General features: G+C 44.8%; 1 protein-coding gene across 2 annotated transcripts in view; it reads right to left on the bottom strand.

Moving 5' to 3' along the window:
- The window catches only part of Cap2 (cyclase associated actin cytoskeleton regulatory protein 2), a 135,165-nt gene extending 109,475 nt beyond the window's left edge, over nucleotides 1–25,690 (bottom strand). Inside the window, exons 1-3 of one of the 2 annotated variants that reach the window (XM_057788032.1) lie at nucleotides 25,533–25,690; nucleotides 23,741–23,833; nucleotides 4,063–4,184 (exon numbers count right to left, since the gene is read on the bottom strand). In XM_057788032.1, coding sequence (XP_057644015.1) covers nucleotides 4,063–4,183 — 121 coding nt within the window. In that variant the 5' untranslated portion in view covers nucleotide 4,184; nucleotides 23,741–23,833; nucleotides 25,533–25,690. The remainder of the gene's footprint in view (nucleotides 1–4,062; nucleotides 4,185–23,740; nucleotides 23,834–25,532) is intronic. The other variant, XM_057788033.1, reaches the window with a different exon arrangement.
- Between the last annotated feature and the right edge of the window lie 631 nt (nucleotides 25,691–26,321).

Here is a 26,321-nt window from a genome sequence, read left to right as displayed (position 1 = left end):
TTTTGTTCCATCGATGAGAAAAGTAACAGATGCGTCCCCAAGCCCAGCAAGATGAGCAAGGGCATCTCTACGTTATATATAAGGGATCAGGAGTGCAGACAGCAGATGACTGGTCAAAAGCACAGATCAAACAAAAGGCAGATGCCCAAACTGAGCTGACCCAAGTTCCTCGAAGTCACCGCTTCTTCCTCCATAGCCTCCCAGATACAATACCAACCTAGAGAGTTACCTAGAGTTCCCAGGAATTCAGAGGACAAGTGAGCTCCGGGAAACAGAGCTAAAACCACTAATTCTCTTCCTTCTTTACTTCCCAGGGGGAGAACGCATGGGCAGAGAGTCAATGAGTTTCCTCACGGATTGATCTGTACAGAGCATGGTGAGCCAATGTGCTGTGCAAGCTGAAGGGGCAGCAGTCCAATGAGCAAGCTTGGTTCCCTCTCTGCTTTTCAATTAACTGAAAGAAAACTTAAAATTCTGACTTTCTGCCCTTAATATTGATAAATTTATCCTTGTAGTCTATTAAAAACCAAACCAAAGCCCCTTTTATTTTTCAGATAAGTCATCCCTGCTCACAAAACTAAGAGAGAAGACTTCTTTCCATTTTTATCCCAATTGTCCATTTCCACACACAAAGAGGGGTTGGAGTGGGCTGAGGACAGTGACTGACAGCCCCCCACATCTCAGGCCAAACAACTCAGCAGCCCCTTGAACAGGAGTTATCCTGTAACCCAGTTTGTCATTGAGGGAGGTGTGAGAGGTATCTGTGGATATTTAAAGGGGGAGAAAATTCCAGAAACGTGAGGGATGCTGCTGCCTAGCAAAAGGTAAAATGATGAAAGAGAATATGTTTCCAGTCTCCTTTCATCTCTGGACTCTGTTCACACCTCCTCCGGGCAGCCGTTAATGATCTGTTTCTCCCCCACACTGTATCCTTTGAGTGTCTCTTAATCAAAGCATCTCCCACTCTGAATAGTTACGGAGGGAGAGCAAAGATGCTGGAGGATGAGGACCGTGTATAATTCATCTGAGCGCTCCTGCATCCAGGACCATGCTCGTCACGGGGCAGGGATGCAAACGCATTTCTCCAGCTGTGGAGCTGAAATTGCCCAGGAAAACAAAACAGAAAACAACAACAACAACAACAAAAAAACCCAAACACCAAACTTATCATAGAGAAAAGTTCTTGATGTTTGGATGGTATGTGTTTGTAGTGGCCTGTGTTCCTGTGTCCATTCTTTAAATTTCCTTTAAAGTGTAAAAGAAATAGCTTTATTTAGTATAGGACATAATACAGCAATGTAGGATAATAACACAGTGCCTATATTTTGGGGGGAACCCAATTAATTAGTAAATATTTTACACAATCCTCCTACCTCAGTATCCCAAGTGCTGGGGTTCTGGGTATGTACCCCAGGTGCTGGGATTCTGGGTGTGTTCCCTAGGTATTGGGGTTCTGGGTGTGTACCTCAGGTGCTGGGATCCTGGGTGTGTACCCCAGGTGCTTCGGTTCTAGGTGTGTACCCCAGATGTTGGGGTTCTAGGTGTGTACCCCAGGTGCTGGGATTCTGGGTGTGTACCCCAGGTGCTTCGGTTCTAGGTGTGTACCCCAGATGTTGGGGTTCTAGGTGTGTACCCCAGGTGCTGGAGTTCTGGGTGTGTACCCCAGGTGCTGGAGTTCTGGGTGTGTACCCCAGGTATTGCGGTTCTGGGTGTGTACCCCAGGTGCTGGAGTTCTGGGTGTGTACCCCAGGTATTGCGGTTCTGGGTATGTATCCCAGGTGTTGGGGTTCTAGGTGTGTACCCCAGGTATTGTGGTTCTGGGTATGTACCCCAGGTGCTGCGGTTCTGGGTGTGTACCCCAGGTATTGGGGTTCTGGGTGTGTACTCCAGGCACTGGGATTCTGGGTGTGTACCCCAGGCGCTAGGATTCTGGGTATGCACCCCCACAGCTGGCTAAGAGGCTGCTTCAGAGTTTCAGATCACCAAACCTGGCTGAGAGGAAGAAATGACATTACTTCATATTGAATAAAATGTTTTAGGAACAGGTACCATTCAGATGCCTCCCTAATTACCCCACTTCAAGTAAAATAAACTGTTGGCTAAGTTTTCCGGGAGACCTTTGCTTCAATAACTGATTGGAAATAATTTGTTGTATCAGAAAATATTTGTCTAAATGTCAAATAATTGAATTTTGTGCCCTCCAATTTTATTTAGCCTATCAAATTATCGGGACATTTCTTTCTCCTTTGCCTGTACAGGTGCATGTGATGTGTACATATGCGTACAGGCTTGGACATGTGTGGGTGCACATGTGATGTGTACATATGCGTATAGGCTTGGACATGTGTGGGTGTACATGCATATGCTTTTGCATTTAGAGGTATGAGGTTGATGTGTCTTCCTCAGTCACTGTCCACCATCTGAGTTGAGGCAGGATCCTTGCTGAACCCAGAGCTCAGAGATTCCCTGGATTTCCCATTTCTGCGTCTAGTGCTAGGATTATAGTCCCAGATTTTAAATGGGTTCTGGGGATCTGAATCCATTTGACCTACTGAGCCATCTTCCCACGCCCACCTCCCATTTTTTTTTTTTTTAATAAAAGAAATAATTTAGTTTTGTCTGCTACCTTTTTGAATGTGTGAGGTTCAAAGTTTGGACTTTCCCTCTTTATTTAGATACCCATTATCTCCTGGATTGTAACTTCATTTTATTTAGACACCTGTTATCTCCTGGATTGTAACTTCATTTTGTGCACTTACAGGCTTTTTATTGAAGGTCAGAGCCCTTAAGGAAATGTCTGCAGCCACTTAGTGTCAAGGACAAGTGAGACAAAGTTGGAAAGGCGTTGCCATAGAAATGAGGCTTATGAGGTCCAGATACCAACTGAAAGGGCTTAAGATAAAACTACAGGCACATCTTAGGTGTGTGTGTGTTGTGTGTGTGTGTGTGTGTGTGTTGGGGACCCACCCCAGGCTTTCTTAAAGCACTCCCACCCTTCAATACTTTTAGGTCACTTTTGATTTTAGCATGTTCAGGGGAAAGACACAACCAGAACATTTGAGTTCATAGAGTGTTTTCTGTTCTGTGTCATGTAACAGGAGATACAGGCTCCCAAACACGCAACATTCTAGAAGCAGCAATGCAGATCTTTCCCGGGGAAAGAGGTATTGAAATCTCCTCTTGCCCAAGGCTTTTCTCAGCTCCCCAAAGCCTGGTAGCATTTAGAAGAGGTCAGAGGAGGTGTGTGTGTTTGTGTGTGTGTGTGTGTGTGTGTGTGTACAGGTCAAGAACAGAAGTGCAAATTCAATAAAGATCATCCTGTTAATATTTAATTTCAGATGAGCAATGAGTAGATTTTTAATACATTTATATGCTACGCAGTATTTGAGAAACATTGATACAAAAAGTTTCTCCATTTGAAATTCAAATTTAATGGTTATCCTCCATTTTTACTTCTTAAACTACAATCTACACAAAAAGGAAATTGAAAAATTATTGTACATAACTTGAAGTTTGCTATATGGGTTATCTGGTATTTATTGTCACCTCTCCAACCTTAAAGCTGTCCTCAGCACTTGTTCCCATTTCAAGAGGACTATTAGCTAGGAAAGGTCAGAGGTCAGGTCATGTGCTGTGGTCATGGACTTGCTCCATTTTTGGCTTAACCTGGGACAAGATGTAGCCAAAGCTGCAGGGCCCATAATGTCCTTAAAGTGAAAACGCACAGCACTTTAATCCTTTTCAGTTTGCATTCTAACTGAACATGCTCTTTCTAGCTTTGATAATTGCTTCAATAATAGAGTTACACATTAAAACAAAATAATAATGCCTCTTTGGTTGTGGATTACGTTCTTCAGAAGCACAGATCTTGATCATTTTTGTGGAATAAGGGTTGAAACTTTTGGAGTTTGCTTTTTAAGGTGGCGCATAAAATCTGCATGTATTGGTGGGAGAAGGAGAATGTAACCCTTCCCGTTCTTTCCCAGGGATCACTCCCAGGATGGAAGGCAGGATTATGTGACCCACAAAGAGACCAATAATGGCATCAGGATATGGCCCTACCTCCATTGACACCATTAACTTCTCCACAGTCTCCAGGAGGCCCACGTGAGCCTGCAGACAGCTGCTCCAGCCGGCTGACTGCACATTCCAGTCTCTCCATCAGTCCCAGCATGTCTGCCATTCTAGAAGGACATGGGCAGAGAGATTGTGTGAGATACTGAGGATCAGCAAGCTGACATCATACCACTGAACAGTGAGAGAGAAGATAAACACAACTCAGAATGGCTTTCGCTACCTCCCTGTCATGAAATCTTCTGAAACTGAAAAAAAAAAGAAGCTTATTCAAAACGAAAATTATATTGGGCTTGTTTTCTACTCAGTTCAATGATATTTATTTATAATTTATTTGCAAGGATCTCTCTATGTAGTCCTGGTTGTCCTGAAACTTGCAATGTAGATCAGGCAGACTTTGAACTCAGAGAGATCCAATTTCCTCTTCTTCCCCAGTGCTGGAATTAAAGGCAGGTACTACGATGCCTGGAGTGATTTTTTTTTTAAAATATGGTATAAAACCTAAGACACAAATATTACCCAGCTTTCCATTATCTCCAGCTGTCTGCCTACATGCTTCCAAGGTTGTGGCCCGACACCACTTTTGTACAGCACTTACCTAAAAGCCAAAAACACATAACCCCAAATTAACATCACAAATGCTTACTAGGCTTAGTGGTGGGAACACATTTTAACTAGTACTAGTAATTCTGTTAAAGTGTGATTACATAGGCAACTCCAAACCCATTGATAATCCTTGTTCACCTAACTGTATGAAACGTGAGTTTATAGAATTGGGTATTATTTCGCAAGCGAGGAAATACCATCACCTCCGGGCATTAATTATTATCAGTTTGTTTCAGTGTTTCTGCTGTGAAATTATCTTAAATTATAATGGTTCTGAATTGCAGAGGTTTTAGTTTAAAAGAATAAAGGTGGCTGTTTTCCTTGTGGAGGCTACTGATTACGTTCAGGTGCACGTTAGTCTTCAGTGGGCTGGTTTTCAGAGACTGGATCTTACGTTATCTACTGTTCTGGCTGGAGTAGAGAGGGAAGCTGACTGAGGCATCAGGGATGAGAGTGGGACCACACATCCATCCTTTTCTGTTTCCAAACACACATTTGACTGAGTCCATAGGTGACATCACTAGTCCTGGACTTTCCACCCTGAACATCTGAATCCAGTTAAGTGAGTGATGTCTATGAGCTATATATATATCTCTAGACACTTACTTATGACAGCCTTTGGTAAAAGTCAGTCCACTGCCCCAAAGAGAATAAAACATGCTTGCTTTAGCCACGGCCTATGGTTCCTTCCACTTGTAGGAAATTTCTAACTTTTCATTCTGAGCAAAGGAGAGGCAAAACGCTTCTGAATCACAGACACAGCTACCCTGGAGCATGGGTGAGCTGTGTCACTTCTGGGATGCGTGAATACATCAAATTTCCCCCAGAAGCCAGGAGAGAAAAGCCCTGCATTTTCAACTTAAATACGACACTCACAGACCGCCCTAGATTCCAAAAGCAAGGTTAACTACATCTAACCATGTGCCCAGCTCTGTACGTCAGCATCCAAATATCAGTAGCCAGAGAGGAAGGCAGAACTCATGGTCTATTTTGGAAACCCATCGCTCTGGAAGCTGCCAGCAGCAGCTCTCTCAAAATATGGAGCAGGACTCGCTGCACAGCTGAATCCAGCATCTAATCCCAAGGGGCTGCAAAATTAGAAGTTTCTCAGCTATTCTTTTCCTCTTCACGTCAGAGCTTCTGATGCTGTTGCAATTGAAGGGGGAAAGGAAGGAGAGGTTTAACTGAATCCTTTACATAATCTTCTCGCAGGGGAACTGGGTATCTCATAGGTGGGCGAAGGCCATTTGGGAATGATCAAAGCCCCTCAAATCTTTTAATAGTTGCCCATCTGGTCAGTTATCTTGGTTCCCTGTTAGTCAAACTTGTCAAATGTTACCACCCTGAACCTAGTCTATGATAGCAGGGAAAAGCATCTGCTCTGCTACCCGGGTCCCCAAACCACCTCTGGCTCTCCCCGATCAGGGCAAGCTGCTTTGGGAGAGCCTGTTACATTTCACACTTGAGACTGCCTTCCCAGCCTGCGGCTTAATCAGACTCCTCAACCGGTTCCAGACTCAAGCTACCTAGTAGTGAGTGTCACCCATGTTGAAAGACAACAGGACTCAGCGTATCAGCTGCAGGCTGAGGCAGATTGCTGTGGAATGTGGTCTAAAAGCCACTCGGAAGCCACTTCGTGTAGAAACACCAAGTCATGTCACAGCTTCTAAAGACACCTCCAGCTTTACAATCCTGAAGCAGTGTGTTAGAGACACTTGACAACAGACAGAAGAAAGTACACACCAGGATCTGAGGTAGCCATGCAGCCCACGCAAACTTTCTCACTCTGTCTACATTTGACCTCAGCTGCTATCCAGACCATCAATAATAAGCAAAAAAAAAATGGCTATTGATTCTCCACATTCCAGCCTATTTGCCCTGGCATTTCAGCATGCTCTTAGCTGACTTTGGACAGGAGCAGGGAAGTAAGGGGGCTGGGGAAAGGCATAGATTTGCCACAGCAAATGGGAATAGCAGGGTCTGGTGAGGAATGGGTCTCAGCAACAAGAGTTAGGATAGTGGGTCAGTGGAACGGGGTGGGGGCAAGTTAGCCAGATGACAGACAGTTTAAGGATCAGAAGTGTTCAGAACAGGAAGCCAAATTTCCCACTGAAGAATTGGAAGTCTGGCTCAGACGGTGTAGCTCAAGCATGGCTCGACAAAATTCTAACCATCCTGTTCATGAAGAAGGCACCCTATAGGCTATTCTCTACTGCCTATAGCACATCAGACCAGGGAGGGAGGGTGGGCCAAAGGAGAAAGTGTTACATTCTGACATGTCATGTTTTTAAAGTTGGTTTGTTTACTATATCAATTTGTATGGATGTTTTGTCTGTGTGTCTATGCACCATGAGCACGCCTGATGCCTACAGAGGCTAGAAGATGGCACTGGATTCTCTCGGATGGGAGTTACAGACAACCATGAGCTGCCGTGTGGGTGCTGGGAATCGAACCGAGGTCCTCTGGAAGAGCAGCCAATGCTCTTAGCTCTGAACCATAATTTCAGCCACTTGAAGATTTGTTTTAAGAAACTGTATTTGAGGGTAATTTTCTTTCTTAAAAATAAAAACAAACAAAACAGTATTGATATGTAGGCCTGGCTGGCCTGGAACTCTTCATGTAGAGTAGGCTGGCCTTGAACTAACTCTGTAGCCAAGGCTGACCTTGATCAGCTGATGTTTCATTTCCTGAAATTATTCCAGATCCACACTGCTTTGCCCATACTCAACATCGATCTTAATTCTTTGTGAGTTAATTTTTTAAGTATCCTTGAGATGAATTACAATGGAAAACCCATCTTGGTGCGTTACTATTTTTCTTATTTAAACTTTCCCTTCACTTTTTCCCTCCCATGCTATTCTTTCTCCTTTCAGTTGACCTAGCACAGTTACAGGACACAGTATGGGGACTCAGGATTGTGTACGACTGAAATCAGGACTGTGTTAGCATTTCCAGCCACTTACACAGCACGTCATCGCTCTGTGTGCTTGGGTCTTCAAGCTCCCCTCTTAGTTCTATATACTAAAGAACTATATACAAGAGGTTGTGGTAGGTACAGTTAATACACTGTGTCAGGGTTTCTATTGCTGCAATGAAACACCATGACCAAAAAGCAAGTTGGGGAGGAAAGGGTTTATTTGGCTTATACTTCCACATTGCTGTTCATTTCTGAAGGAAGTCAGGACAGGAACTCAAATAGGGGAGGAGCCTGGAGGCAGGAGCTGATGCAGAAGCCATGGAAGGGTGCTGCTTACTGGCTTGCTCCTCATGGCTTGCTCGACCTGTTTTCTTGTAGAACCCAGGACCACTAACCCAGGGGTGGCACCACCCATAATGGGTTGGGCCCTTCCCCATTGATCACTAATTGAGAAAATGCATTATAGCTGGATCTCATGAAGGCATTTCCTCAAGTGGGACTCCTTCCTCTCTGATGACTCTAGCTGTGTCAAGTGGACACACAAAACCAGCCAGCACAACTGGCCCCTTGTCAACCTGACACACAAATACATCATTATTAAGCCACAGTGCTTCATTTCTTATTCATCCCTAAGACCTGATCTCAAAAACACAAATAACTTTAAAAGTCCCACGGTCTTTACAAATTCAAACACATTGAAATTTCAGTCCCTTTAAAATAACCAACCTCTTTGAAATTCAAAGTCTTTTGAAATTCAAAGTCTCTCAACTGTGGGCTCCAGTAAAATACTTCCCTGTTGAAGTATCGGGGCACAGTTACAATCAAATCAAAGCAAAACCGAATTCCAGCTGTCCAGTGTCTGGGATTCACTCACAATCTTCTGGGCTCCTCCAAAAGACCTGAGTCATTTCCCCAGCTCTGCCCTCTGCAGCACACACAGCTTGTCTTCTAGGCTCCAGCAGGCTCCATTCCACAGCTGCTGCTGCTGTTCTTGGGGGTCATCCCATGTCCTGGCATCTCCAGAATGCTGGGGTCTTCTGCTGCAACCGGGCTGCACTTTCAGCAATAGCCTCTCATAGGCTCTCTTCATAGTGCTGAGCCTCAACTTCTTTGCATGACCCCTTCAGTCCTGGGCCTTCAACTGTAATTGAGGCTGCACCTTCACCAGTGGCCTCTCCTGGCCTCTCACAGTGCCAAGCCTCAGCTGCTCTCCATGATCCCTTCATGCCTTCAAAACCGGTACCACTTGGATGGTGCTAACACATTACCAAGTCTGACTGCCATCCCAAGGTACAACCTTGGCCACCTCTGGAACACAGCTTCTCTGTGCTCTCAGGAAACAAATCCCAGATTTCACCCCAGTGCTGCTGGTCTCTTCCTAATGACCGCTAATTTCCTAGCTCCAGCAGCCAGCATCAAGCATCCAGGCAGAGCAAAATTTCACCTCACCAGTTCCGGTATCTTGTTAATCACAGCTGATTCTTCAGCCCCAGCTAACCAGAACTACAGACTCTTAATTCAAAATAACAAATGGCCCTTGATAGCATCTTTAAACTTCCCTCTGAAACTTCATTTTATTCTCTCCACTGCTCTCAACATTCTTATCTTTCACGGTCCCACAGAATCTTAACACTCAATGGCTCTTCTAGCCCAAAGTTCCAAAGTCCTCCTACCATCCTCCCCTAAACATGTTCAGGTCTGTCCCAGCAATACCCCACTACGCTGGTACCAAGTTGTCTTAGTTTCTATTGCTGGGACGAAACACCATGATCAAAAAGCAAGTTGGGGAGGAAAGGGTTTATTTGGCTTCAGCAGTGATGCTCGTCACTGAAAGAAGTCAAGACAACTCAAACAGGGCAGGATCCTGGAGGCAGGAATTGATGCCGAAGCCATGGAGGGGAGCTGCTTACTGGCTTTCTCAGTCTGCTTTTGTATAGAACCCAGGACCACCAGCCCAGGAATGGTACCAACCACCATTGGCTGGACCTTGCCTATGGATCACTAAATGAGAAAATACCTTACAGACAGTTCTCATGGAGTCATTCCCTCAACTGTGACACCTTCCTTTCTGGTGATTCTAGCTTGTGTTGACACACGAAACCAGCCAGTACAAATACTCAGTCTCATTCCTCTTCATACATGTTGGAACCCATTAGCCAACCACTCTCTACCCCTTCCCCCACCCTTCCTAGCTTTCAGCCACCACTGTTCTGCTCTTTCCTGCCTTGAAATCAGTATTTTTAGCTTCCACATAGGTCTGAGAACATGGGGTTTTGTTTTTGGGGTGTCTGGCTTATCTCCCTTGATATTTCTTCCTACCATTGGCACAGACGATGGGTTGGGATTTTATTCCTTTAACAGCTGAATAATAATGAATACACGCCTTCTCCTCAATTTCTTTATTCATGCACCTATAAATATATGCCTTCACTGACTCCATATCTTGCCTCATTTTCTTTCTGTAAAGTTTAATTTTTGCCTTTATCAAGGTGGGATGTACCCAGACTCAAAAAAGGTATCATGCGATACTGTGTAATATTTAGTTCTGGTTAAACTTATCTACATCCTCAAATACTTATTTCTTCATGGCAAAAACATTGCCCATTTTTCTTTGTCCACCTTTTTGTAAAACACAGCATGCAATTCTTACAAAAACACAATAGCTTCCTGCTCATAGCTTTTCATTTTAGAGATAATTACTTTCAATTGCTGTAGCCATTTCTTTGGACAATTACCTTTTCATCTCCAAGTAATATGATTTCATCTTTATGCCTTGTCCGGTTTTTCTCCATTTTAAGGCATTATCCACTGAGTTCCACCAGTGCACAGTGCACACAGGCATGCTAAATATATTCATCTGTTTATTTATTTGAGTTAGGGTCTCATTATATAGCCCAGGCTTGCCTGACATTCACAACAGAGTCCAAGATGGCTTCCAATTCACACTCTTCCTGTCCCTGCTTCCCTGGCACTGGGATTACTGTGTGCCCCGGCCCTCTGAGCCTACACCGTTCTTTGTGTTTGTCTTTGTAAGAGGGCTGCTGTAATTCACAGAGTCACATCTAGTAGTAAGGTCCACTGTCAGTCTTTGCTGGCAGGTCTGGTTTCCTAAACCTATTGTTAACAGCGAAGGGCACTGGCCCACTTGGGTACGTGACTCTGGGCCTGCCCGTCACCCCCGTTCCCTCTGCCTTGCTAAAAACCATTAAATTACATTCCTGAAGCTAGCTCCCTAAGGTCTACTCTTTTATTTGGCCAATCCTTCCTCCCAAGGCTGACTACCAAGGTCCAGCTATGAAAACATTAAAGTCCAGCAATCAAAAGCCCCCCTTAGCTCACCTAATGAGCAGGCCCAATTAGAATTAAACACTGCATCCTAACAGAGGGTTTCCCCTTGAACTTTTATAAACGTTTATTTTCCTGCGTGCTATGCCTTCTCCTCTCTGTCCAGAGGCAGTCCTTTGTCCCTCCAGGACAATACCCCCTCCCCCTCTCCCTTGTTCCTTTCTGCTTCTCTCTCTTCCTCTATAAGAGCACCTCAAGGTGCTATACACATTAATAGAAATGGGCCAGACAGTGTTTAAAACAACATAGTTTGTGTGTTGTTATTTTGGGGCATAAGCTAGCTAGGCGGCGAGGAGCTGGGTGGCAGGAACGTAGCCCGAAGCTCCTTCAACACTCTATCTCCTGTCTCTGTCCCTTATCCCTACCCTCTGTCCCTCTGGGACAAATAAATTTCCTTTGTGCTGAGACCTTGGTTTTGGGGTGTCTTGAGCCAACTTTGAGGTTCCTTGCAAAAAAACAGCCTTTTGCTTCCCCCCCTTTTATTTTTTCTTTCTCACCCTGTTTCTTTTTTTTCCTTTGTCTTTTGAGACAAGAGTCTTGTTATGTAGCACAGGCTAGCCTCAAACTCGCAATTCTCCTCCTCAGTCTCCTGAGAACTGAGATTATAAGTGTGTGCCAACATGCCTGGCCCAATCCTTGCCCCTCTTTTGGCTCTTCTTCCAGTTGTGTGCGTCTCCAGTCAACAGAGGCCAGCACAATGGAAAATCTCTAAGTGTTTCTTACAGGGTGGCTCCTTCTCTCATCTGAACGGTTGTCCTGCAGGCATGCTGTTGATCTGGGACCCAGCCTCTGGTGTCACCTTCTTCTCTGAAGTTCCCTCCTTTATTCTTACTCTGTATGATATTTTTGTGTCTGATTTTACAAATAAAAGAAAAAACTGGGTTTCAAAGATTTCCTGTAACCAGTGTGTGCTAGCCCACAGACTGCAATTGCAATAATAAAGAGACCTAGAATAAAGGAGTATTTCCTGTGAAAGTGTGTGCAGGTACTGCAGTAACAGAGACCTGGAATAAAGAAATGTTTCCTAACAGGAAAGATGACCAGCACTGCTGTTTTCACTCACGGACTCTTCTGCAAAGCCCTTCCTCAATGTACCAGGACGTTTGCCCCTGATATGGTTGGGTTCTCTGTCCAGAGTGTAGTCTGCATACAACACACAAAAGGAATGAGTGTCTGCGCTCTTTCGATAACAGACTCCCATGAAAGGAGAGTCCCATGCACTTTTGAGAATTTCACAGAGTCTCCATGTTTGTGCTCATGTTCAGCTGGGGAAAGAATGGAGAGACGTGGAGTTTGGAGTCATGCACCCCATCCTCTAGCTCTTGTTAGCTGGGGGACTACAATGGTTAACCTTTACTGTGAGGACTGTTCAATGGATTTAGAATCACCCAGGAGACACAGTTCTAGACAAGTCCGTGAGGGAGTTTCCGGAGAGGCTTAACTGAGCAGAGATGACTCACTCTGATGTGGGTGGTGCAACGGGCTGAGTCCCAGACTCAATGAAAAGGAGGGACGTGTTCTGAGAGCCAGAGGTCCCTGCTTCCTGGCCCACTCAGGTGTGAGTCCGCCTCACACTCCTGCAGCCCAGCCACCCCCATCGTGGTGAACCGTACTCTCTCACACGTTTGTCATATAGCAATGAGAAGAGAAACTAAAAAGGAGCTCTGGGGAAAGTGTTTAACTTTGCTTTGCTATGTCCCTCCCAGAAAGAGTCCTAGATAGCAAAGACAGTCCTTGTCCCAGTGGCAAGAAGTCCATTTGGATGTAAAAGGGTCACTCAGAAAATCTGGCCAGTGGAAAGGATTTTTACGTCTTTTTTTTTTGTTTGTTTGTTTTTGTTTTTTTTTGTTTTGTTTTTTGAGACAGGGTTTCTCTGTGGTTTTGGAGCCTGTCCTGGAACTAGCTCTTGTAGACCAGGCTGGTCTCGAACTCACAGAGATCCGCCTGCCTCTGCCTCCCAAGTGCTGGGATTAAAGGCGTGCGCCACCTGGAAAGGATTTTAAAAAAATATTTCATTTTTTCCTGTTCCTTTACTTATCCTTCCAATATTTCTTCCATCCAAGTTCTAACAAGGCCTGGTTCTGCTTAGCTCAGAGAGAGGACAAGGTCAGAGACGTCTTCAGAGTAGTATGGCTGTAGATGACTTCAACATTTAAAAAAGCTCTAGGCTTATTTTATTTTAGATATATGACCCTTTGCTTGCAGGTATGTATGTACATTGCATGTGTATCCAGTGCCCACATAGGTCAGCTGAGGTTGTCAGATCTCCCCCAAGTGAAATTACAGACGATTGTGAGCTGCCATGTGGGTGCTGGGAACGAACCCCGGTCCTCTAAAAGAGCAGCAACTGCTTTAAACTACTAAGTCATCTCTCTAGTCCCTTCTTCCAATATTTCTAACCAAGATTTTCTCTATCGATCTCTGGTGATTACCATAAAATGAAAGGCATGGTATATAATCAGATTGGTTTTCTTTGTTTTTTTTCAAGGCAGGGTTTCTCTATAAAGTTTTGCTATCCTGGAACTCACTCCATAGACCAGGCTGGCCTCAAATGCACAGAGAGTCACCTGCCTCTGCCTCCTGAGCGCTAGGATGAAAGGTGTGCACCACCACCGCCCATCATTGTAATTAGATTTTTAATCACGTATTTTTTACAATGGCTTTCACAAGGACTGGAGAGACGGCTGAGGAGGTAAAGCACACGCCTAGCAAACAAGAGGAGCTGAGTTAGGTCCCCAGAGCCTACACAAAAAAAGGTGTAGTGGCATACACTTGTAATTCCAGCTCTAGACAGGTGGAGCCATGTGATACCTGGGGCTCTTTGGTTAGACAGCCCTACATGACAAGTTACAGACCAATGAGAGAATTTGTCTCAATAATATAATGGGTGACATCTGAGGAATGCCACTAGAGGTTGTCCTCTGGTCTCCAAATGCACCTGCACACATGTATCTGCACACAGGAACACACACACACACACACACACACACACACACACACACACACGTGCACCCCGCAAAGAATTCAAGCAGTCTCTGTAGAACACTTTTGGAAAAGCATCACCCATCCCCTTAGTTCACGCCAATCTTTTCCCGCTCAGTGGAGCAGGGCCTGCTGAGCCTTCCCCTCACTCACTCCCACCAGCATAAGAACAGCTCTCGCAGCTGCTCCGAACACTGGCACCCCACGGCAGCACGCAAACAGTGTAAGAATACTGGCTGATTTGTCCAGGTTATATCCTCACAGCTGTAAGACATCTTGTCCAATGACAGTGCTCCCTGTGCTGTCTCTTCCCTCAGCACATGCCCACCCTGTCTCCCAAAGGGTCCAGGCAGGATGCTCTGCATGAACTGCGGCCCAATCTCACTTTTCCCTCCATCCTCCTCCCACTGAGTCCAGCACGGTGCCATACACCTAGAGAGGTCTATAAATATTTTTGATTGACTAATGAATTGGCTTCCACTCGCTGCCTTTTCCCTTACTGCCTACTCGCTGGCATGGCCCCAGATCGAGCTGGAAGCCAGATTTTCACAGGAGAAATTTTCATTTAAGAGTGGGTGCTAGATTAGTCTTTCCTGTTTGGGACCACAGTGGCTTCCAGGATCAAAAGTATGTGCTTGCTCTCGCCAAAGGCAAGCCCTGCTTCCTCCATAGCTCTTTATTATTATTATTATTATTATTATTTATGATTTCAATATATATACTTTGATATTGCTTCCATGTCAACAGAAGAGAGTGAGGTCTTTAGGGCTTCCTGACAGCCAGTTCAAAGGTCCCATTCCTAGGTAAAGGATGGAGAAGCAACTGTGGTGCGGTCTCTCTCTCTCTCTCTCTCTCTCTCTCTCTCTCTCTCTGCATGACCAGGTGTGCATACGTGTGCATGCTAGCACACAGGGGCTAGGGTCAAACCTTAGGTGTCATTCCTCAGGAGATGCAGACTTTATTATCGCGTGTATTGCAGGTGTGTGGTTCTGTGTGCCCAGGCAGTTTAAGAAGAGAGAGGAAGTGACCAGGTGCCCTGCTCTATCCTTCTCCATCTTATTTCCTTGTGACAAGGTGCTAGGCTGGCAGTTAGCAAGGGGCAGCAGTCCCCACCCACCCCGTTTCCACCTCCACAGTGCTGAGGTTATAGGTCTGCATGGCCACGCCCATCTCTTAACGTGAGAGCTAGGGATTTGAACCAAAGTCCTAGAGCTTGCCTAGCAAGCATTTTGGCTCACTGGGCCGTTTAACCTCCACATTACATATCTTTGACAGGGTCTCTAACTTGGCCTAGAGCTCATGGATTGGACTGACCAGCAAGTCTCAGGGATACGCCTGTCTCCACCTCCCAACACTGGGGTCGATTACAAACACATACCACCCGGTCCAAATTTACTCCATGGGTTCTGAGGACTGAACTTGGGTCTCACACTGGAACAGCAAGGACTTTACAGGCCAAGTCACCTCCTCAGCCCCAAGTGATTCCTTGAAGTTTATTCAGATCCATAGGATTCTGTGTGCATGAGCCTAAGAGTAACCAGAAATAGACTGGAAGGGGGAGGACATTGCAGACTTCCAAACCTTTCTCCTGACGATGCTTGGGTGACTGACTTACAAAACGGTCCTCTGCGAAGATAAAGCTACAGTGGACTAACTTCTCTATGGGTATGCAAGAATTTAGAAACATCTGTGCAACTACCAAACCACTTCTGTCTTAGCTGAATTTTCTTAGGCATGAGTCCATCAGTGACTTTCTTTCCTACCAGTCACCGAGGGAAGTCATCCTGGGATCTATTGTTAATTGATTCCCCCACCATTGTATTTACTCATTCATGCCTGCTGGGCCAACAAAAACATTAGCTTTATTTTTGGTGTCCCCAGACTCCACTCTGCTAGGTCATATCTAGAAATGCGAGTCTGAGATATCTTCCGCAGTCCGCAGTGAGCAGTCTTAGGGGGAGGAAGTCAGGCAGGCTCACCAAGAGACAATGTTCACGTCACCACGGAGCCCACCTTTGTATTTTTCACTTCCTCTCCTGGAGTTTGCTTTTCAACAAACAACAAACTTCAGCATAGCACGAATTCTAGGTGCTCTTAATAATAAAAACCTGGAGTCAGGTATAGGGGTTAATGCCGAAGGGTCAGAGAAGCAGAGCAGCCAGTCACTAGAGTTCTTACCTCTACCAATGCTCAGACTGAAGGGGCAACTCTGTCTCTATGAATCCATAGATTGCATGCTCAGACTGAATCCTCAGACTGCATCTGAGCTCCTGTTTCCTCCTGCCTTCTATCCCTTTCTCTGCCCAGCCATCTCACTCCTGTCCACCTTCCTGGGATTAAAGGCATGGAATCCCAAGTGCTGGGATCACGTTTATGTGAGCTCTGTTTCTCTTTTAGACAGATTCAATCTTGTGTAGCCCAGGGTGACCTTGAACCCACAGAAGTCTGTCTGCCTCTGTCTCCAGAGTGCTGGAATTAAAGGTGTGCGCCTGCACTGCCTGGCCTATGTGGTTAACTAGTGGCTCAGCTCTGCACTCTGATCGTCAGGCAAGCTTTATTTGTGAGATTGAAAACAAAGTATCACTCCACAGCAGCCACCACTTAGTCTGGGTCCTAAATGTCATATAGAAAATTACGTCACAGGCTTGGTTCCCCAGCCTAGGGTACTAATGGGAGGTAGACACTTGAAGAGGTGGGGCTGAGTGGAAGGAAGTTGAAGGGATGCTGGGCTTGGTCCCTTCCCGTTTCTTTTCTTTTTGGTATCTATGGCCTCATTCTTGTCACAAAGCATCATTCTACCACAGGTCTGAAGCAGGAAGGCCAAATGACCATGGACTTCCTTCCACTAACCCAATACCTTGCAGTCTTCCAGGGTCCTACATCCCCCTTAGGGTACTGACATCATGCTTTCTCCACCAATCCGGAGCAGAGCACAGAAAAGCAGAATACATACAGCGATTAGCTCACCAGTTCATGTTCCCTCCTTGGGACAGGTTCAGTGCTCCCCACCACCAAACCAACTCCCATTTGCTTTTTAGAGTAAGTCATTCTTTGAACTGGGACCTGCGACTGTAGACAGCTAGGGCTTGTCATGTTATATAGTGGAAAACACATTATGAGAATCAGAGAACCTTGAGACACAGCCCCTTCAGCGGCAACCCACATATCTACGGGAATTTGATGAACGACTAACTTGAGTCTCAGTTTCCCTATTTCCAATGAATGAACTCAGCTCTTCGTCACCATTCACTGGCTTGAGAACACCGCGTGGGAATGCATTCTGAGCTGTCTTCTGTGCCGGCTGTTATTTTTCATCTCACGGCTTTGTCCTGAGAATAACCCAGGCTCGGGAGACTATACTGCAGCAGGATGAAAAGCTAAAATTTCCAAGAGAAATCCAATATTCCTGGCAGAAGAACAGGAGAACCACAGAGAGTAGAGAGCTGAGGGGAACACCCCAACTCAGGGGTTCTGGTCTCACCCTTGAGTTGTGCATGTGGGGGGCAAATCCCAAATCCTTGAGAACTGAACTATTACAAACCTCTGCTGGAGTAAAAACACCAATCCTAAAATAGTATCCGCATGGGACACAGGGGCTTTGAAAGCAGAGGTGATGCCGGACCCTCCGTCCATTGCGTGCAACACAGAGCCGAAGGTCTGGTAAAGCCAAGCAAAAGCAATAAGCCAAACGACAGCAGCCAACAATATTTCCCAAGGGACTCAGGGTCTCACAAAGCAAAACCTAAAATGTTCAAGTTTCAAATCAAAATGGTTTGGCACGCAAGGGACTAGAAGAAACACACTCAACCCTGAGAAAACTCGACTGGCAAATGTCAACCACAAGGGGACACAGATGTTGGAATTTCCAGAGACATTTGTAGCAGCTGTCTGAACTGTTCTTGAGATGAAGCTAATAGCCCAGAAACAACTGGAAAACAGGAGTTTTTAATGGAGTCATAGAAACTAAGAAAATTCTAGAGCTGAGTAAACTACAATAACAAAAGACAAACGCAGGCTTGACGACAGAATGGAGACGGCTGAGGAAGGTGCCTTCAACTTGATACAAGATTTAATCTGAAGAATACAAAGAAAAAAAACACTGAAGAAAAAAATGGAGTCTGAGAGGCCTATAAGGGCCACACCAACATCGCATATTCACGTCCCGGGAGCCCCTGAGAGGAGAAAGAGACTGAGGTAGAAATCCTATTTTACGAAACAACATCCTGGCATGGTGGTTCACACCTCTAATTACAGAACTTGGAAAGCAAGCTGACGCAGAAGGACAGCCATTATTTTGAAACTACCATGGGTTACATAGTGAGTTCCTAAGAAGACTGGACAGCAGAGTCTCAAACAGGAAAGGTAAGAAAAGAGAAAAGGAAGGAAAGGAAAAGAAAAAGAAAAAGAGATGCAATAACTAAATATTTCACAAATTTAGAATGGAAGACTTACATTTATAATCCAAACTACGACGACTAACACACACACACACACACACACACACACACACACACACACACGAGCACATGAGTCCCTCCAAAGGGGGAAAAAATAAAGATGAACAAATGAAAAAATAATTGCCAAGATAGAAAGCAGGAAAGGAAGGGTGACAGGCTAGGATGAACCCTCTTTGAGAGGCGCAATAAACACCAAGGCTGTTAGTAATGTTCCCGCTAAACCAGCAGCACCAGGGGTTAATCAGTACATGGGGTTTCAGTTCAGTGAAGGGTACTGTCACGGAAACACACCCGATGAAACCATCATTAAAGAGCAACACCAGGCTCCTCCTAGGCAGTCACAACTTTCATCTGTGACTTTGCAATATTTTATTTTTTTTTTTTTTGAAGTTATGTTTCAGTTCCGTTTGTCCTGCAGGAGACTGTTTTATTTTTTTTATGTTCTGCTTTAATATCTTTGGTTACCCCCGTCATTCTTTTTTTTTTTTTGTATAAAAATAGTGGTGTAAAGGGATGGAGTGATGGTTCAGTGGTTCAGAACGTGTTCTTCCCAGAGGACCTGGGTTCGGTTCCCGGCACTCACATAGCAGCTCACAAACACTAGTAATGCCAACCTCAGAGGATCTGATGCTCTCTTCTGACCTCTTTGGACACTGCATGCAGGTGGTGTGCAGATGCATGCAGACACATGCTGGCAGATGACCACACATGCATGCAGGTGTGTGCAGACACATGCCGGCAGATACCCATACACATGAAAAGAAAAAGAGCTATGAAGCTAAAATTTACAAAAAGAACTCTTTTGCCATCGTTGTTGCTATTAACATTCCTTTAACCCAACTTCTCAAAAAAAAAAAAAAGCCCACAAAACACAAGCACTACAAATTTTGACAAATAATTACTAAACAGAAGTCAGAAGCATTTTATTAGAAATCCACCTTTTTTGATCAGTTTTATTATTTCATGAATGTGGATAAGTACACCTATTATTAAAGCGGGGAAGCAGCAATTTTGTTTTGTTTTACACCACTGTAATGCTTAAATAAAGAGATGGGGATGGATGAAAAATGCTGTCACAGAAATGTCACTCAAAACCTCCCCAGGAGACACGAGAAGCATTTGAATCATCAGTGTCAGGGGAAATAGAGACTTATAAATCTAGCGAGAACCATAACTATGCATCCATCTTGGTTATTTCAGGCACTCACCAATTTTTATTAGGTTATTTTATCTCTCTGTGGATGAAGAAGTTAACTTGTGAAATAAAAGAGTAGAACACATAATTATTAATTATAGACATGCAAAAAACAAATAAATCTGCAGCTCTTTTTCCAATGGACGTTCCAGTGACCTCCCCTTTCTATGGAAGATGCAAATTTAACATCACTAAACAAATTCATTCTTGCATTATAAACCATGTCCTATGAACCACACGGAAGGTATTTCTGGTTACTTCATAAGCTTAGAAGTGTTCAATATGGCAGTTCTATTCTTCTCAAGCACACCGTTTGACCTCAGTGTAGTTTGACTAGACTGTACACTGGCATCAGTATTACTTAAAGTGGTTTTATTTTCCCACATTGATTGATTAGGTTGGGAGTCACATCATATTTGTGGAACACAACAATCAGCGGGAGTTGGTTCTCCCTCATCATGTGGATTCCAAGTATCGAGCTCATCACATGTGGTGGCAAACGCCTTTATCCACTGATGGGCCACTCTGCCTTCATCATTTTTGAAGGAAGTCCCCTAGGAGACAAATCTCTGGAAATGTCTGTGAGGGAGTTTCCAGATTGGGTTAAGCGAGGAAACAGACTCACCCTAAGTGCGGCTGGCACCGCCGAGGAGGCTGAGGTCTCAGACTGAATAACAGAGCTGAGCACCAACAATAATCTCTCCCTGGTCAATGTGACCATACTGTTCCTCCCAACACGCCAACCCCACCATGATAGGTTGTACTCTCAAACTGTGATCTAAATAAAACCTTTTCTTAAGTTGTGCTATTTGGGTCTTTTGTTACAGTAACAAGACAGGTAAATAAAACAGCTTACATGCCTGTCAGCTGGACAAGGACCATAGAGATTAGAGAATATTTCTCAAAGATCATAATAATGACTTCCACCGGACAATGCAGATTATTCTTAAAAACGTAACAGTGAGTTTCCAGATAATGAGATTTATCAGGGCATGGTGGCACACACCTGTAAACCCAGTACTTGGGAGGCAGAGGCAGGAGGTCACAAGTTCAAGGCCAATCTCAACTCTATAGAAAGTGCAAGGCCACCCTAGGTTATCCGAGACGCGATCTCAAAAACAAACAAACAAGGATAAAATGGAAGAAACCAAATGAACAAACAAAAAGTGACAGAGGAAAAAAGGTGAGATTATATATACCTTTAAAGTAGATGGAAAATCTACTACGATCTAGATGATGGTCGTTTAGGATCTCATATGCACGCTATAAAATGACTTCACAATTAAATCAGATTGATTAACACAACATTCAAAGTTGGGAGGAGCTGGGGAGCAGCATAGGACAGGGAAGGGCAAAGAGCTGGACAAGCCAGGCGGCAGCCTAGTCCACTCACCAAAGGCCTCTATTCTCTTTAGCAGCCTGTTTGAGATTTATATAGCATTCAACACACACACATACTTAAAAGTGTCCAGTTCAATTATTTTTATAAAATTCACGAATTTGTGAAACTGTCACTGATTTCAGAACCTTTCCATCAGTTCAGAAAGGGCTCAGGGGCCATGTTGAAAAGGAGAGAAAGATTCTGAGGAGCGGTTGCTGTGAAACAGAGCCTCTGGACAGGACCACTGTACTCATGATCTCCCAGCAGCCATGATGATCGAGAAAGTCTTTGTTCTAGCATGGTGGGGCCGGGCACTTAAAAGCCCCTATGCCTAACTGAGGAGTTACTGACAGTGGATGGCTTCCAGGGAAGGGAGGGTAAATCTTCTTTAAGGATATGGGCCCTGGTTGGTTGACAATGCTGCAGTGGATAGACCTACACCCTGAGTACAAGGACAGCACAACTTGGACTCAGTAGACTATTTAAAAAAAAAAAAAAAGACAAAGTTGGGAAAGAGTAGAGGGTGGGGGGGATACAGGAGGAGTCAGGAGATGAGTGTGGCAAAATACATTGCATGCATGTACAAAATTCTAAAAAAATAATAAAAATATTATATTTAAAAGTCAATAAAGAAGTGGGGTGGTGACGGCACACATATTCAATCCCAACATTTGGGAAGCAGAGGCAGGTGGATCTCTGAGTTCAAGGCCTGCCTGGTCTACAGAGTGAGTGCCAGCACAGCCAAGGCTACACAGTCTTGAAAAACTAATAAAATTAAATTAAAATTAAAACAAAGAAAAAAAACCTCGTACCTTTTTCACCTACCCCATCCTAGCCAATAACTGATCTGTTGATAAAGATTTCTTAGAAACATTATCCTGGGACAGGATTCATACAATATGTGGTCTTTTGGGCCTGGCTTCTTTCACTTAGCAGGATGCTACGGAGGTTCACACAAGTAGCATGTTTCATACAGTAGTGCACCTCTTTCTGTGTGCACACACATGTGCTAATGTCTGCGGAAGTCAGAGGTAAAGGTCAGATGTCTTCCTCAGTCTTTCACGGACTCAGCTTCCCCAGGGCTGGGATTACAGGCACAAGCCACTGCAGTAAGCTTTTATGTGAGGGCTGGGGGCTCAAAGTCGGGTCTTTCAGGGCTGAGTCCCAAGCCATTTCCCCAGCCCTGCCTTCCTTTTAATAATATCTCATTGTACAGATAGATCATATTTTCCTGTCCACTTATCAGCAGATGGGTATTTTTGTGTGTGTGTTTCCGCCTCTTAGCTGTTACCATGGGTGCATCTATGAACCTGTGTGTAGTTTTGTTGTTCCTTTTTAAAATTTATTTTTATGTGCAGCGCTGGGATTTGAACCGAAGGCCTTGCTCATTATACACAAATGGTCTTCCACTGAGCTATACTGCTAATTCTATGTATATGTTTCTTTTTCATGGCTATGCTTACATTTCTCCTGAATATAGACTTATTATAGTGTAATTGCGAGGTCATACAGCAACTCTGTTTAACTCAAGGGGCCACAGTTTTCAAATTAAGCATCATTTTATATTTCCATCAGCAATTTCTTCACGCTTTCACCAACACTTGGGATTATCTGATTTTTTTTTTTTTAAATTACAGTCACAGTAGTGAGTATAACATGAAATCTGATTGTGGTTTTGACTTGCAATTACCTGGTGGATAATGATGTTGGGCATCTTTTTATGGCTTTAATGGTCACTTATCATCTTCTTTGGCCTATTTTACAATAGGCCTTCTTTTTATTAGTAAATTATAAAGGCTTTTTATATAATGTACAACTAAATCCCTAATCAGATATACGATCTTAAAGATATGTATTTATGGTTTTATTTTTGCTTTTGTTTTGTTTGTTTTTCAAGACAGGGCTTCTCTGTAGCTTTGGAGCCTGTCCCAGAACAAGTTCTTGTAGACCAGGCTAGCCTTGAACTCACAGAGATCCGCCTGCCTCTGTCTCATGAGTGCTGGGATTAAAGGTGTGCGCCACCACTGCTGAGCAATATTTACGTTTCGAGAGTTATTTTTTCATAACTCTCTTGTTTCCAAGTCCTACTTGTAAACTTGGCAATACGTTCATGACTACTTTTAGTAGAATAGTTATAACTTACATAGACTTGGCATATTCTGGTGTATAATATATAATCGATGAATTAAGATTGAAATTAAGAATTATCTTCATAATAAAGATATCTGTTAGGAGATACACAAAGCAAAATAAAACATCATGTCTAAAAGAAGCTAATGTTGTTCTTGAGAGTATTTAATTTCTGGGCATAATACAAGCAGTTGGAGACTCAGGCTCTAACTTGAGTCTCTAACCCAAGGTGGGAAGAAGCTGTCTACTGTCAGGAGAAAAAAAAATTTACTTATTCCCTCCCATGTCCTTCATCCCTATAAATGAAGAATGGTGTGTGTGTGTGTGTGTGTGTGTTAGCAGGAATAATTGTTACTGGTGAAAACTAAACTGTAAACTTCAATATCTGTCAATACAATGAAACTTGGTAGTACCGTTCCATGCCATAGTCTCCTTGGCCGCTTTTTTAAAAAATTTATTTCATGCTTATGAAAGTGTTTTGTCCATACATCTGGCTGTGTACCATGTGTGTGCCTGGTGCCTGTAGAAGCCTGAAGAGGGTTATGAGCTGCCATATGGGTGCTGGGAACCGAACCCAGGTCCTGTGGGAGAGTAGCTCTTAATTGCTGAGCTATCTATCCCACCCCACCCCTCCTCGGTCACTTCTGACTTACATCTGAGGAGTTACTCAACAGACGACACGGGTTGCAAAGCCTCCGATTTTCCAGATCTTCAGCCAGGAAGTACAGCAAACCCCACACCTTGTCCTATCAACAAGTCAAACAACGTCCTTCTCAGTGACAAGTGGAGAAAACCTCACTCCCTGCTTGTGAGACTGATTGGCAATTGTCACGGTTTCTCACAGTCTCTTCATTCTGTGTCATCACTTGACCCTAATTTTATTAAGGATTTTCAGATTTGAGGATTCATGGAGAAATAAGTCTTCTATTGGAAAAAAAAAAAAGCACAGTCTTGTCAAGAAAGCATGCCCTAGCTTCAAGCTACTGATTTACTTTTTTCTGCCAGCTTTTGGAGATCTCAGTGCAGAACCTTGTGCTCTCTAACATGCTCTCAGTTCATAACCATGTAGAGCTCACAGAACTATAGAACCCCTCCCTGCCCTCAGCAGGCCTGTGTTCTAGTTAAACCCCAGCACACGGAAACCATTCCAAAGATGGTAGCACCACTGCCCCTACACCAAGTGGTCCCAACTACGTTAGCAAGACTTCTGAGGCAAATCTCCGAAATTAAAATTTTCTATCTAGCCAGGTGTCGAAGTGCACGTCAGGAATCCAGCACTCAGCAGACTGGAGCAGAAGGATTTTGAGTTTGAGGTCAGCCTGGACCAATGGGGAGTTCCTGCTAGCCTAGGTACAGAGTGAGAGTCTGCCTCACAGAAAGCAAAGGTGTTGATGCGTACCTGTAATCTCAACACTAGAGACTGAAAGAAGTAGCAGGATTATTGGTAAGAGTCTGAGGTCAGGCTGGAGTTTCATAGTGAGGCTCTTTCCACCCACAAGCCAACCAGCCAAACAAACAAATGAAATTGACATGGGCAGGAAATGCCAGTGCTTGCCAGCAATTCTGATAAACTAAGTTTTATCCCAAGTTTTCTGGGCTTCTGAATTCTGCTGACTACACAGGCAAAAGCCCCCTTATCTTGCCTGCTCAATATTCGCCACCACTTGGCCTTTTTGGACCTAATTCTAAATAACACTTCCTGAACATCCTAAAAACACAGACTCACTCAAAGAACGCATGGATTCCGATATTGCCAAGGCACAGCCTCTTTGTGGTGCTGATGAGAATAAATAGTCTCATGTGCATAGCCTACCATCAGCCTAAGTGGTGACAAGATTGCTGATGTCACAAACAAGCCCCTATGGGGCAGTCAGAGAGCAGCTGCAGGGTACCATTTTCAGAGCGGTCCCTTCAAAGCCTTAGTTGCGTTTGCATTTTTTAGAAGTGACTCATGGCCTCAAGTCAGGTTCCACAGAGAAGCCAGGTCTCTTTCCTTCCAGCACTTTCGAATAGAGGTGGTATTGGCAAGATCCATCTCAATGAATTCCACCCAGGAACCCGTGGGAGGTTCAGAGCAGGGCAGTGGAGACCCCTCGAAGTTAGGCCACCCCAGGGTGAAGTGGCTGTCGACCGGCAGGCTATGGGTGACCCTCCAGCCGGGAACTCGCGGTCCTCAGCGCCAGGGGAGCAGCTAGAGCGTTGGGTTGCACTGACCCAGATGAGGACCGCCCGGGCACCGGGTCCCGGAATCCCAGGTCCTCTTATACCCAGTCGTCACATCTGGGTGGCCTCAGATCCCTGAGCCCGCGTCGCCTTTCTTCCCGGCGTCCTGGCCATCTCCCACCCTACCCGGAGCGCGCAACTTGCAAGCACCCGCCCGGAGCCTAGGCAAGCCCACCACCCTCCTCCCAATTTCCCCAGGTTCCCCGCGCGCTCTAGACTGACCTGCTGAGGAGCCCAGGTTCCGGCTTCGGTGATGCAAAGCCGGCTTCGGTCACTCGCGCGCCCTCGTCCCGCAGGCCCTGCGTTGCCTCAGCCTCTCCCCCTGCCCCCCTGCACGAGAGCCCGAGCCGGTCACGCTGCTCGCGGGGAGAGTCGCCCGCGGCTTCCGGCAGCTCCAAATACAGACGCGCGCGGGAGGGGCCGGGAGCGCCCAGCTGAGGGCGGGGGAGGCAACGAAGGGAGCAGAGAGGAGGCGCAGATGGGCTGTGGGAAAAGAGAGATGGGAGGGCAGAGGCGATGACCAGTACAAGCAGGAAATTCCTTCGTCTCCTCCAGGTTTGCAAAGAGGTCTGGAAAGGTCTAGTGGCTACTGGCTGGGGAGTGATACACAATGACCCTGGCAAAGAGAGGGATAATGAGGTAAACTCGAATGTCCTCCAGCTCGAGGTAAAGGATAAAGGGCTACAGACACATTTATCTCTTTAGATAGCCTGTAGTTTCAGGGCAATTGATACTTCCTTACAATGTTCAATAGTAACTTATATATACCAACTTTAAAAAGTCATCTGATTATTTAGGAACAGATATAACCCCAGCCATCCTACTTCCGCAGCGGTTTATTTATAGACAAAGCTCCTTCTTCTATGTATATGGTCCATACTTACAGACCTGGGAGCTTTTCTCTCCGGTTAGCATACTCAGTTAGAAAGGATTGATTTTCAATGTCCTTTCCTTTTCTTTCTTTTTTTTTGGGGGGGGGTTACAGAGTTTATTTAGTGGATATTGGGAAGG

Source organism: Chionomys nivalis, chromosome 13 (assembly GCF_950005125.1).
Source record: "Chionomys nivalis chromosome 13, mChiNiv1.1, whole genome shotgun sequence".
Lineage (NCBI taxonomy): Eukaryota > Metazoa > Chordata > Mammalia > Rodentia > Cricetidae > Chionomys > Chionomys nivalis.
The sequence above is the reverse complement of the archived record's forward strand: the minus strand, read 5'-3'. Positions and strand labels throughout refer to the sequence as shown.